At 55.6% G+C, this 12,383-nt stretch overlaps 4 protein-coding genes across 4 annotated transcripts; 1 reads left to right on the plus strand and 3 right to left on the minus strand.

The window, feature by feature from the left end:
* Positions 1-153: 153 nt before the first annotated feature.
* F5144DRAFT_526991 (uncharacterized protein) lies at positions 154-1,788 on the minus strand. The gene is made up of 4 exons (XM_066786842.1): positions 1,513-1,788; positions 1,420-1,439; positions 870-1,334; positions 154-800 (listed from the first exon to the last, which is right to left on the minus strand). Exons 1-4 carry the CDS (start codon positions 1,695-1,697, stop codon positions 505-507), a joined length of 966 nt encoding a protein of 321 aa, XP_066646511.1. The 5' UTR covers positions 1,698-1,788; the 3' UTR covers positions 154-504.
* Positions 1,789-2,069: 281 nt separating this feature from the next.
* Positions 2,070-4,044, minus strand: F5144DRAFT_599624 (putative 6-phosphofructo-2-kinase; the record flags this gene model as incomplete). Its single annotated transcript, XM_066791023.1, has 7 exons — positions 2,070-2,492; positions 2,554-3,156; positions 3,211-3,291; positions 3,351-3,615; positions 3,664-3,699; positions 3,752-3,943; positions 4,031-4,044. The coding sequence occupies 7 exons, from the start codon at positions 4,042-4,044 to the stop codon at positions 2,070-2,072; spliced, it is 1,614 nt and encodes a 537-aa protein (XP_066646512.1).
* Positions 4,045-5,131: 1,087 nt separating this feature from the next.
* F5144DRAFT_117573 (eukaryotic porin/Tom40) lies at positions 5,132-6,767 on the plus strand. Its single transcript, XM_066782191.1, has 5 exons — positions 5,132-5,502; positions 5,608-5,692; positions 5,803-5,881; positions 5,932-6,576; positions 6,632-6,767. Exons 1-5 carry the CDS (start codon positions 5,358-5,360, stop codon positions 6,737-6,739), a joined length of 1,062 nt encoding a protein of 353 aa, XP_066646513.1. The 5' UTR covers positions 5,132-5,357; the 3' UTR covers positions 6,740-6,767.
* An 866-nt stretch (positions 6,768-7,633) lies between these two features.
* Positions 7,634-10,706, minus strand: F5144DRAFT_117754 (ubiquitin carboxyl-terminal hydrolase-domain-containing protein). The gene is made up of 5 exons (XM_066782192.1): positions 10,507-10,706; positions 10,352-10,453; positions 9,911-10,285; positions 9,200-9,857; positions 7,634-9,135 (listed from the first exon to the last, which is right to left on the minus strand). Exons 1-5 carry the CDS (start codon positions 10,609-10,611, stop codon positions 7,871-7,873), a joined length of 2,505 nt encoding a protein of 834 aa, XP_066646514.1. The 5' UTR covers positions 10,612-10,706; the 3' UTR covers positions 7,634-7,870.
* Between the last annotated feature and the right edge of the window lie 1,677 nt (positions 10,707-12,383).

A 12,383-nucleotide genomic window follows, 5' to 3' on the forward strand; every position in this document is an offset into this window, starting at 1 on the left:
CTCCGAGTGTAGGTGCCGCCGAAACCTTCGGCTAGAGGAACGAAAAAGAAAGCCATTCGGAAGCCCGAAGCCTACTTTTTATTTGACTCGGTTTCTTTTATTTGATTGCTTTTGCTGGTTCCTTTTTCCTGGTTTCCTTTACTTCCTTCTCTTTTCTTGATTTCTTGCTCCATTTCATGGTCGGCTTTTTTTGGCCAGAGGGTGGCTACACCGTGGGCGAGCATGAGATTGACGGTGATGTGCGGTTCCGCCTCGATGGGCCCGGAAGTTACTTGACTTCCGATTGGCGATCAGCAACGCAAGGGCTGTTTGACTTATTTTATGTACAGATCTGTCCTGCCTTGCCTGCCAACTCTCGCCAGCCACCACCCCGAATTCCGCAATCCATGCTTTCTTTGGCTCGGCGCGTGCTCCGCCGCGGGTCTCTGAACCTCAGACATTCCTACGCGACCCCGTGTCGGTGTCGCGACCAGTTGAGAAGGGAGACGCGTGATGCGAATCACATCAATGCCGAAACGCCCTGCATTCTCTCCTCCACCACCCGACGAAATCCTGTGTCGAGACATCAATTCCTATATCCTTGAGCGCCTTCGTGCTGAGATGGCAGTCGTACGGCCGCTGGACGCTGGCCTTGGGATCGTTGCCCTCGGTATTCGGCACGATTCGATCGATCGGCGTGCCCATAATCTCGCCGAACAGCTGGCATATTTCGTACTTGGTGTACTTGTCCTCGCTCGAGAACTGCAACACGCGCGGCAGTGACGCTTTGTCCTCTTCGCCCAGATACCGGACAGCCACATCTACACCACACACCCCGTCAGTAAATGTAACCCCAGATATCCTCCGTAAGGGCTCAGAAAACAACCCACCGTAGCAAACCCTCGCCACATCCTCCGTATTCGTCGGATACCTCAACGCCCAATGATCCATCCCAACCTTCCCCCCCTCCCCCATCACAACATCCATCAAACAATTCACCGCGCTCTCCGCATTCCTCCCCCCCTCCACCTCCCCATACAACACCGGCACCCGCAGCACCACCGCACCACCCCCCTTCCCCTCCCCCCTCCTTAACCCCTCTTCAAACGCCCCCAACACCGCCCCTTCCCCATCCAACTTCGTCTGCCCGTACAGGTTCGTCGGGCCCGTGGGGGCGTCGGCCTCGTATGGGGCCTCGCCGGGGCGGCCCGCAAAGACATAGTCGGTCGAGATGTAGACGAGCAGGGCGCCGCGCGCCGCACACTGCTGCGCTAGCGCCCGCGACGCCTCGATGTTGAGCGCGCGTGTGCCGGTGGGGTCCGCGTCCACTTTGTCGGGGAAGCGGTTGGCGGCGCCTGGTGGGGGGGGGGGGGGGGGGGTTAGTGCGTGGTTAGGAAAGGGGGGGTGGAGGGATAGAGGGTGGGAAGGGGGAAGGCGTACAGTGTATTACCACCTGCGGTCTGCTCGTCGGTGCTGGTTAGTGAACTGGCCCCGGGGGTCGTGGAATAGGGCAATGGGGTTGGGTGTACACACTTCACTTCCTCTAGGGCCTTCTCGATCTCGGCGGGGTTGGCAAGGTCGACCTTGAGGGTGTTGACGCCGTCTGCGCGCGAGTAACCGGTGCCCTTGACGGCCCAGTCGTGACTCTGGAAGGCCTTGACGACCTGCCGGCCGAGGAAGCCGGTGGCGCCGGTGACAAGAGCTGTTTTACCCGACATGATTGGTGATACGGTATGTCTAAAGTAAGGTACGTCGACGTTTACAAAGTACACAGCAAGAAGCCAAATGGGTCCAGTGTCCAGTTGGTGGGGGACTGCTCCAATTCCCACTGCGGGGGAGCTTGGAGCTCTCGCGGGGCTGCCAAGACCCTCCTTGGACGTCATCGAGCTCAAACAGCAGCTGAGGGTTAGGGCTAGTTGGCCTATAATACCTGAGACAGTAGGGGTCACGACAACGACATTAGGATCATTGGGATCAAGCCATCAGCAAACTATTGTTGTACAAACAAATCTATGCAAATTCCACCGCTGCTAGAATTATGTGGCCCTCGCTCTACCTAGAGGTACTCCCCCCTCACCACCTCCCTTCCTTCAATCTTCATCACCCATCTTGTCAGACAACACATCTTTCGCGTGGTTGACAATCTTCTCGGGAGGCCGCGAGGCAGCAGGCTCGGTCGGTTCCGGTTCATCCATACCCGGGATGGGCGGCAGTTGTGCGCTGAAGTCGGTAGGGACAGGAATCCGAATGTCCTCCGGCGAACCCGGGATGGTTCTCGGGTCGAGGCCGGGGATGTGGATGCGTTTCGCCTCATTCTGATAAGCCGCCGGGATAATCTCAATAATCTCATCCCGTGGGAATTTCAGCTTGGGAATGTCCCTGGTGCTGCAGTGCATCAAGTACGAGTACAGCACGCGCAGGACGCTCTCGTGGGCGATGATGAGCAAGTCGTTCTGCTCGCGCTCGAGCTCTAAGATGATAGGTTCGAGTCTGACGGCCAGATCGTGGTATGACTGTTTTGCGTTAGATTGCATCTTCCCGGGGGAACAGCGAATAGAGCAGAATCCGACATACCTCTGCGCGCGGGTACCGGTGGTGATAAGGGTCCAGCTCGTGCTTTACCACTTCCTCCGGATACGCGGCGCGGATCGCGCGCTCTGACAACTTCTCGCAAACACCAGGGTTGATCTGGCTCATCTGAGACCGTTGCCTGACCTTGTATCCCCTCTCTTTCAGCGGCTCACCTGTCTGAGCGGTGCGGAGCCGGGTGGATGTCCACACGGTCAGGGGTCGTAGCGGCAGATCGGGGCCGTCCTGGTCAATGGATGCCTGGCGTTCCTGCTCCCGGTGCCGGAGGAGAGTCTCGGTCATCTTCTCCGCATAGATCTTGCCTTCCTCGGACAGCGGAGCATCGGCCTTATACGAATCTTCGTCTGTCGCGGGGCCGGCGCGGACGAAAAAGGTCGTGCGGCACTTTATATGCAGATTCGTCAAATAGAAGACGATTCTGTGAGAAAGGTAGTTGAAGCTGACGTTGTTGTAGTAAAACGCCTGGCCAGCGTTGATCATCTTGACGTAATTCAACTCGTCTTCATCCATGGTTTCGAATACCGGGATCTTGGTCTCAATGCGTTTGAGGTAGTGCTTGGCCGCCTCATCGGGGTCCATTCCGTGGAACTTGGCGCGTCAGTACTCGAATTTTGACATGTTCTGTTTACCACAGTTACTTACATCGGGAGATGAGATTTTGACATTGCGGGCATTCTCCTTCAGGATCTCTTGGTCGTCAACAAAGGACTCGATGAAGAGCGTCTACGAGCCATCTGTCAGTAAGCATACTCTGAAAGTGGCACACCCAACGAGGGCCTTACCTGAACGTCGTTCTTCGCGAATTCTTCGGCTAGAACCCTGCGGCCGCTGGCAGTCGGGTTCACGGCATCATAAATGGCGACCTGTCCGTTCTCGAGGTTCAACCAATCGTAGATGTCCTCCCTGCACTTCTTGAGGATTTTCTGACGGAGCATGACCGAAGCCGGAGATGCGTTGGGATAGAAATAGTCCTGCGGAACATGGCCTCCCTCAACCGTCGCCCGGCGATAGTCTCCAAGGTGGAATATCCGAGTCTTGACCCCAAGCCTGCAACGCGTGAGTATCAACATGCGCAGAGGAAGCGGGTATATCTACCAAGAAAGATAGCGAGCCATTGAGACGCAGATGTGACTATGATTCCGTTAGTTCAGTCCTGGCACAGAGCTATCCAAGGTCTTCCTACGTCTTTCCGCGGGCGGGGAGGCCGACCATGATGATGGCGATCCTTCCTGAGTGGAACAACCTGCCAGACATGGTGCTGTACAACTGCGCCGGCGCCAAGTTACCTTCATCTTCGGGGACGTCATGGATGCCGTCGATGAAGGTTGAGCTTTTGCGGCGGTAACGAGGGGCGTTCACCGCAATTTTGGCGGTACTGCAACAGTCAGCGACGAGATATCTCCCAATATATTCCGTATATTCTATCACATCCAGAGGGTCAGCAGCGATGGCGAGGGCTTACAGGAGGGTATCCATGTTTGCAATGTCGACTCTAAACAAGTTGCAGATTCAATGGCCACAGCAGAAGTGGGCGAGATCTCGAGGTAATTTTGTATCACCACTTAACCCCACGCCGAGAAGCTGAGGTACGAAGTACAAGCCCGTCCTTGTAAAGCAGGCACAAAGATGGATGGCTTTCTTGGCTGCACAGGGAGCTGGGTAGGGAAAAGCGGAACCAAACAAGTGCAGGGGCCGCAATAATCAGGTACTTGTCCTTCGTGATACGTGATATCAGTATGGTTCCCAAGTGTGAGAGAAATGCTACTGAGAGTGTATGCCCGAATAAAACCTCAGTGGCGAGTAGGTCATGAAGTAGGTACCTGAGTAGAAATGCCCAGGCTCTCTCTGGCAATGACACACGCTTATCAGGGGCCCCACTCTCAGCCGGTCAGAACCCGAACAAATTCGATGAGTCTCGTGATCACCTAAGGGGGCAAGGGCTGCTGATCTAAATGCTTGTTAAGTGAGGATGAAGCACAGGGATAGGTAGCTCGTGAAAATGCAGGACGGTCTCAATGGTTGTGTCCATCCTACGTGCGAGATTTGGAAAACGGGCAAGGGAGCTCGGGTTGGATCGGGCAGAGCTCCGGTTGCCCCGTGCATGCACCCGCCGGTGGCTTTGTCCTGTTTATGGAATTCCTCAGAGACATGTCGTTTCCTTCTTGGGACACCCATTGAAACAAGGAAGAAAGGCACCGAGGATTCTACAGTTAGGGCGGGTGATACAGCTTTCAAGAACTATCTACTATGTACTCCTTCACAACATCTCATTTGTTGATGAGTCGACGGTGCTCTGCTTCTTTTCGTTAACTCATGGTTGTGCCAATAATGAATGAAAGAGGGCCGGTCCGGGATGAGCCGCGGCAATTGTCGGTGCTTGATTTCTCCGATCCGCCTAGGTAAGGCCCATAGGTACCTAGTTCTCGGTTTGTCGTTGTCGCTGGCGTGGGACGACAAGCCTGGCATTTCTTGGCAGTGGGATTCCCCCCCACAGTGCACAGGCCAACAAACCGGGCTGGCTCTGTCTGGGACCGCGAAATTTTTGGACTACTCTTTCAAAGAGCGATTCTTCGGAGCAGCGAAACACCAGCGCCGGCTCAAGTGTCTCCGACATCGAGAGCCACCTCCTCGACCACGACGACCAACCCTAATCCAAGACAGAAAGTAGTATTGGGCCTTTTGATCATTGGTTCAATCCCCAGGTCTTCAACCACTCCGCCGAATCCGGTCCGACAAGGCACAAAATCGACTCTTGCGGCCGCGGCGACCCGACTGCTGTCACCACCGCCATGGCGTCCACCTCCGATGCGCCGCTTGCGTTTCTACGCAAGAACCCCGTATTCTCCGGTCTTTCAGATGTCTACAATGCATTTCAAGATAGGAGGGAACGGTTGGGGCTGTCGAATCCCGGAATGGTCGAGAATATCGCCAAGGGTACGTCACAGCCTTGGAAATAAATTACGCCTTGGGGGCACCTACCCGCCGCCACTTGTTTCCGGGCGATAGGGATTCTTGGACACCAACTGACGGGTTATGCAGAGGTCCAGCGCGATGTTCTCACCACGAACTTGATGTTCTCCGGCCTCCGGGCTGACCTCACAAAAGCTTTCAGCTTCAACCCCTTGTATGTCGTTCGCAAACTCGCGGTGCTTCAGCCATGGCTTCAGATTGGGGATCCCCACGATCGCTGCCGTTGGCGCTCTTGGTCGTCGCGCGGTGCTGATTGAAGTCAAGATTCCAAGTATCCCACCAGTTCGCCATGGGCGAGAGGTTGAGTCCTTACACATTTGCCGCTCTCTACGGCACCAGCAAGGTATGCATGCGACCTCAACATCACCCCTAGGTCTGTCTAACAGGATATAGATGTTCGCGCAAGGCAACGTCGACGATCAAGGTGCCCTCTCGGCGTCATTCAACTGGAGGTGGAGCAATGCTTTCATCACCAAGTCCCGCTTCCAGATCGCCCCCGGTGGCACCGGTCAAGACATGGCCCAATTCGAGAACGAGTATCTCGGCAACGATTTCACTGCCACCCTGAAGGCCCTCAACCCCTCATGTCTTGAGGGCGGCTTGACTGGCATCTTCATCGGCCAATACCTGCAGTCCGTCACACCCAAGCTCGCTCTTGGTCTGGAGGCTGTTTGGCAGCGTGCCGGTCTTACCCAAGGCCCGGATACTGCCATTTCTTACGTTGCTCGGTACAAGGCGGAGAATTTTATCGCCAGCGCTCAGCTGCAGGCCCAAGGCGCACTCAACGCTTCCTACTGGCAGCGCTTGTCGGAGAAGGTCCAGGCCGGTGTTGACATGACGCTTTCCGTCGCTCCGAGCGGTGCCATGATGGGTAGCCTTGCCAAGGAGGGCATCACTACTTTCGGTGCAAAGTACGATTTTAGGATGTCGACTTTCCGTGCCCAGATCGACACCACGGGCAAGCTGAGCTGCCTGCTTGAGAAGCGGGTTGCGGCCCCTGTCATGATGACCTTCGCTGCCGATGTGGACCACGTCACGGTAAGAGACGCGCCTCCACACCTAGGAACTCTTCAGTAGTTAACCCTTTCAATAGCAACAAGCGAAGATTGGTGTCGGCATTTCCATCGAGGCCGGCGGCGAGGAGCTCCAGGAGCAGCAGGACACCTTGGCCGCCCAGCCCCCTCCCAACATCCCCTTTTAAATGACGCCGTCATATTAACAGGCAGAACGACATGAGGCCGACCGGTTCTGCGCCCACTAACCTATATTGCCCCGCTCCGCTCCGCTGCGCTCATATCGACCGCCTAATCTAATGCCAACCTCGTCCGCTTGGCTGCCGACAGGCACGAGCACTCGTGCTCGCTCTGCCTCTCTCTCTCTCTTTTCGTCTTTATGTCCTCCATATGACTCGACCGGCGGAAGCATGGGGGATATGAGTCCCCCCTATCATCGGGTCAACCTGCATCTTGTATATCTGGCCCCTGATGAACGATAGACGTTTCCTCGACCTGCCGGCTTCATTCTCATGCGGGCTGCCTATCCGGACGATACGCCACTTTACATAACGAGGAGAGAAATGAAATGTGTATTATAGAATTGTGCTGTTGGGGAGGGGAAGGGAAAAGAATTTCTCTCCTATGGTTGTAGTGGTCATCCGGTCCTGGGCAGGGAGAGCAGGGCTGTCAGGTGGGGTGGGAGTCTGGGGGAATGATGATTTTACGCTTAGCCGCCCCCTGGAATCCGGCAGCGCGGCGGCCGCGTTGTAGATATTGCTGGTATTGGCGACATGTACAATAGCATATCATATGCACGATGTTGAGACCACGTCCTAGACTTGAAACCAAACGTCTCGGGCGCATTGACTGACTGTGAAGAGCACGGACCACAACGATGATTTATATCACCTGTTCGCTAGCACTTAGCTGCCCGTCGCTATTAATCCCTCGCTATCATTCTCTCTCGCCGCCGAGGCTCTCCCACGGTTGGCAACTCTGGCATCAACACATGGGCCGTTTGACCTTTTGACTTCCCCGCCCAGGTATCTTTGGTATCATTGACCATTAAACCCACCGCCGCCACCACGATGCTGTCCCCTCTATACCATGCTCTTTTCCCTTTTGACCTACCCACCCAAACCTGTCATGCCCTGTCCTGTCCTGGTCGAAAAAAACCAACGCCATGTCCGAAACCCAAGCAAACCAACAAAACAGGCGCCCATGTACCGCAACGCGCCGCCCACCGCCCAATCTGTCCATTCAACAGATCTCACGCAAGAGAACTATCGTATGCACCCAAATGCAAACCCTATATGCCGCCCCGGTGCCCCCGCAGCTCACATTATGGCACACTCGCGGTCCGGCATGCCAGTCTTGTCCTTCCCCTTCCCCTTGTCTTTCTTCTCCTCCCGGTCCCGGCTCTTGGACTTGCTCCGGTCTTTGTCCTTCTTGTGGCTGTGGAGCATGTGGTGGTGTTCTTTTTCCCTATCCTTCCCACTACCCGCTTCCTCCCCATCCACAGCAGACCCGCCGTGGTCACTCGCCGATGCCTCCGAGTTCGCTGTCCCGCCATTGACGCCGTTGGAGTTGCCATCTTTGCTTTGCCGGCCAAATCCGAATCTTGATATGGTGAGGCTCATCCGACCCTCGCCGGCCTGGCTGGTGGGCCGGGATTTGCTTGCTCCCGTCTTGAACATGGCCGCTGCCCGCGAACGCCGGGCACCGTTGTTCTCTTCCTGGGGCGTGACGACTGGCGAAACGGCTTCGGGGGCAACAGCGAGGTTGGTTTGGAGGGGAGGTTCAGAGGTCGTGATGCTGCCACGCCGCGAGTTACCTCCCGTTTTGATGGCGAGAGAGCGTATATCGTCTTCAAAACTCAACCGTGGACGCTGTTCGATCTCGGAGCTGAATCGGATGTGTGGTGCGCTTTGAGCAAGTGCTGTTGCAGACTCGAAATAGCCACTCGCCGACTTTGAGAGTTGGCCGGCATCGGACACCGCCCCAACGCTCGGCGTCCCGGGGACGGTTGTTGTTGACTCGACGTAACAGGGGGGCTCTGTGACGGATCCGTCGGTCGAGGTGGCTGTTGTTACGTCCACCATCGGCACGATCTGGTAGATTAATACGTAGGGCATTTCTTCCTGACGTCGCAGACATTCCTGGATATCATCCACAGTTTCGACCCGCTTGTCGATCGACAGATCGTCAAATCTCACCCACTGCGGTTCCTCGTAATCCGGAGGCGGATCATGGTCGTGTTTTCGGTTATCCGTCAACAGTTTGGGCGCAACCCGGGCGTAGGCGACGTAATGTCCGCTGTGAATCGAATCGCCCCGGTGGCAAATGACCGACTGCAAAACCAACTTGTACCCTTGACTCAACCCGTTCGAATCGTGATCTTCTCCCTTGGCACTATCAACGACCATGAAGTGCGGTAGACGAAGGCTGTCGGGAATATCGATGAAGGTGTTTTGTCGGATGGGGACACCAGTTTCTGTCATAGTATACCTCTTCAAACAAATGGCCACAACGGGGCGTTGATTGAAATGCCGAGCAAGTTCCATGTCGCTGCTTGGGGCGCTGTTTGAAGTGGCATTCCATGCTAAAATAACAAGCATTAGCTTTGAGCCTCCTTAAATGAGAAATGGAGCAAAAAGGGTACGAACGTATCAGTCGGTAGAACTGCCAGGCTGGGATGGTGATAGCCTTTACTACCGTTGAGCCGGTACGCTTGGCTCGTTGCAGTAGGCTCCTTGTTTCTGCATCGGCGGATGGACCACCGGAGTGCTTCTCGTTCACCACAATTCGCTGTATGATGCTGGTAGACCTTGTCCGGGAGCCAGACGGCGTGGGATCAGAGCTTGATACGGAGGTTGGGGAGTGCATGATGCCTCCGTGTGTTGTCCACCTCCGTTGCAACTGCGCGTTTTCCTCCTCCGCACGTGGCGTTTCGTCCCCGTCCTCGGGGACCATCCGAATCGTGCTCTCTGGACTTAGGATGGGCCTGTCGATGGACTTCTTGTCGTCGAGACTATCGCGAAGAACATCCACCTTGTTGTTGAAGTATGCTTCCATGCAATCTTCGAGCTTTATTCCCTTTCCGTCGGTGTCAGGCGGAATGGGGAGGTTAAGGCACCTCTCATGGACGACCTTGTGGTCATCTACATCCCCCTTTCCGTGGTGAAAAAGGTCCATTTGGAGGGCGAGGAGTGGTAACTGCAAGGCGTCGGCAATAAACGCGAAGGCTTCGGATGTGTCCTGTTGCTCGAGAAGCGCGGCGTCTTTCCAGCCGCACTCGGCCAAGGCTAACTGTATGTGTTCCGTCTGCAAACTTCTAATTAGCATGAGGCGATTCGAAAGGGATGGCGTGATCGGACCATATCAGTGTGGATCAGCTTTCCGCCCCTGAGCATGTTGACCCATAGCCTCAGTAATGCGGCCAGCTTCCTTTGAGGCTCGCCTTCCAGGTCATTCTTCAGCATGGATTCGAAGGCTGTGAGGTGGGCGAACATAGCGAAGAGTAAGGAGTCTAGATAGCATGTGACATTTCCCCTATTCTCTGCGCCAACCATTTCGATGTTCGGATCGAACGGCTGTATTATTCCTGAGAAGGCCTGCTGCTGTAATTGCAGGAGCTCTACAGCCTTGTCGGTGTTGCCGCCGGCGAAGTTGGAACGGAGTGCGACGCGGACCAGGTCTTTGGAGACAGCGTGGTAATTGAGTTCTTCCAGACGCTGGACTATGACCTCGATCTATTCGCACCGTTAGTATGGCGACGCAGCCCCTTCCCCCCTCCGGATATCGTATCAGAGACGTACCGTCACCGCTTCTTTCTCGATTTCCTCCTTTTCCCTCTGTGCTTGTTTGACCGAATCGGGCTTGAATATGGAAAGCCATGAGTCTGCAGTTAGCGGTCGAACCTAGGGCCGTCAGAAAAACAGGTCTTCGTGTAGCCAGGTGGTCTTCAACACACCTTGCCGCCAGACTCGGATGATTTATTGCGACGGTGCCCATTTTTCTCCCGAACGCTACGGAATTTCTTCGGCATGAGCGAGCTAGCTGCCTTCATCATATCCATCGCTGCTAGGGCGGAGGCATGAAGAGGTAACAAGTTATGAGTATGCTATCTCGTAACTAGGACCGGGGAATTTGTTCGTGGCATCGGGGCGGGGTCTAAGGATAGCTCGAGGGTGGGGTCGGTTCAGAGGCGCGTGGCAGTAATGGAGAGAATCCTAGAATCGAAACTGTCGTGACGGAAGGACGATATCATGAGGGCCTCGGGAGGAAAGGGGTCAGCTAAGGGGAAGCGCGTGAAGGATCGTTTATCGAGTGCGCGGCTGCGGGGAGGGGGTCGCATCAAGGCTCAGGTGAGGTGGGGTGGGTATATCTTTCAGCTGGAAAGCGAATGGCTTTCGCTCGGTGAACGTTGGAGGGCAACGCAGGCGGCAATGTCAATGTCGGCATCCGCTTCGAATGTCGGGCGCGCGCAAGGCAGGTAGAATGGATGCGGTGACGCGGAGAAAGGACGGACGCTGAAGAGGGGAGCCTCGTCAGTGCTGAGACAGACAGGGTGTGCAGCCAACAAAATTAGAAAGGAGGGGCCCGAGACGTGGGCTACAAGGCCCCCGCCACCCAAGCCCAAGATGGTTGATTTTCTCGCCTAAGGCAAGCACTTTATCCTCACCTGCAGCAGTCAACTTTGAAGATTTTTGACCGCAAACACCAATCGGAGCAATGCTTCTTGACACTCGCCTCCTAAGATCGGGCCGACGTTCGAGCTCCCAAAAATGAACGTCGTAATGTGACAATGACTCGGCAAGGTTTGAGCTTTGACAGCTCGACCCCCGTCTTGTGGCCACGACACATGACCGATCCTTCGAGGTTTGAAGTGAAGGCCAACATGTTATCAGAGACCGGAGCGGACATTTCGATACCAGACATCAACGGACTGCAGGAATGTGTCAGTGTTTCGCCGACTCGGATGGAGGCCATGAATGCACGATTTTCCACAGCGTGACATCGACCCAGCCCTGAACCACGTTCTGGCTTCCCGCTGGATCTGCAATGTGACCACGGCCCTGCCGTCTCGGTGCCTCTTGCTGCTTTGTCGCATGCGCCCGGCTCCCATTGGGCCAGGGGTAAGCTGGGAACACCCGGGCGGCGGCTGACGTCCCCAATGACGTCCCGGGGTGACGAACGGGTTCCAAACTTTGATGCCTGCCGCAGGCAGATGATGGTATCACGGTGTGTGTCAACAGCATAGGCGGGGCCCGATGATGCGTTGAGCGCGACAACCACTGCTGTCGGGCCGTGCGGCGAGTAGCGCCGGAAGTCCAAACGGACGATCGGCCGGGACCGAGTCCCGGATAGGCGCTGCGTTCCCGTTCTGGTGGGTTTCCCGAGCATCCCAAGAAGGCAAGTTGTTTGCCTCCCCCAACCCGTGAGAAATCTAGAACTGAACGCGCATTGGTAAGGCCACGCAATGCTTCAATTGCTTTTCTCACCCCAGCAGGCAGCGGGCTGGGCAAAGTAGAAAACGTGCAAGTTTGCGCGTCATCCCGGTATGTTCTCTGTCTTGCAGTGGTCAGGCCAGCCAAGAGACGGCAACTACCTAGGTACATAGGTAGTTAGAACTCGAGCAGCCCTTGTTTCCAGTATTATTTTACCTCAGTCCTTCAACCCATACTGATTATTGCCGCTTCTGCCCTTGCCCACACTATTCCCTGCCAGTTCGGTTTTGAGACCGAGAGCTTGAGTACGGGTATCCATTCTCGTTAACAGTCCGACGCAACATGCATGTCAAGACTGTCAAAAATGGGTCATCGTATGGCGAACTCCACCGACCTCAGC

The sequence above is a fragment of the Chaetomium tenue genome, assembly GCF_020726465.1.
Source record: "Chaetomium tenue strain MPI-SDFR-AT-0079 chromosome Unknown F5144scaffold_2, whole genome shotgun sequence".
Lineage (NCBI taxonomy): Eukaryota > Fungi > Ascomycota > Sordariomycetes > Sordariales > Chaetomiaceae > Chaetomium > Chaetomium tenue.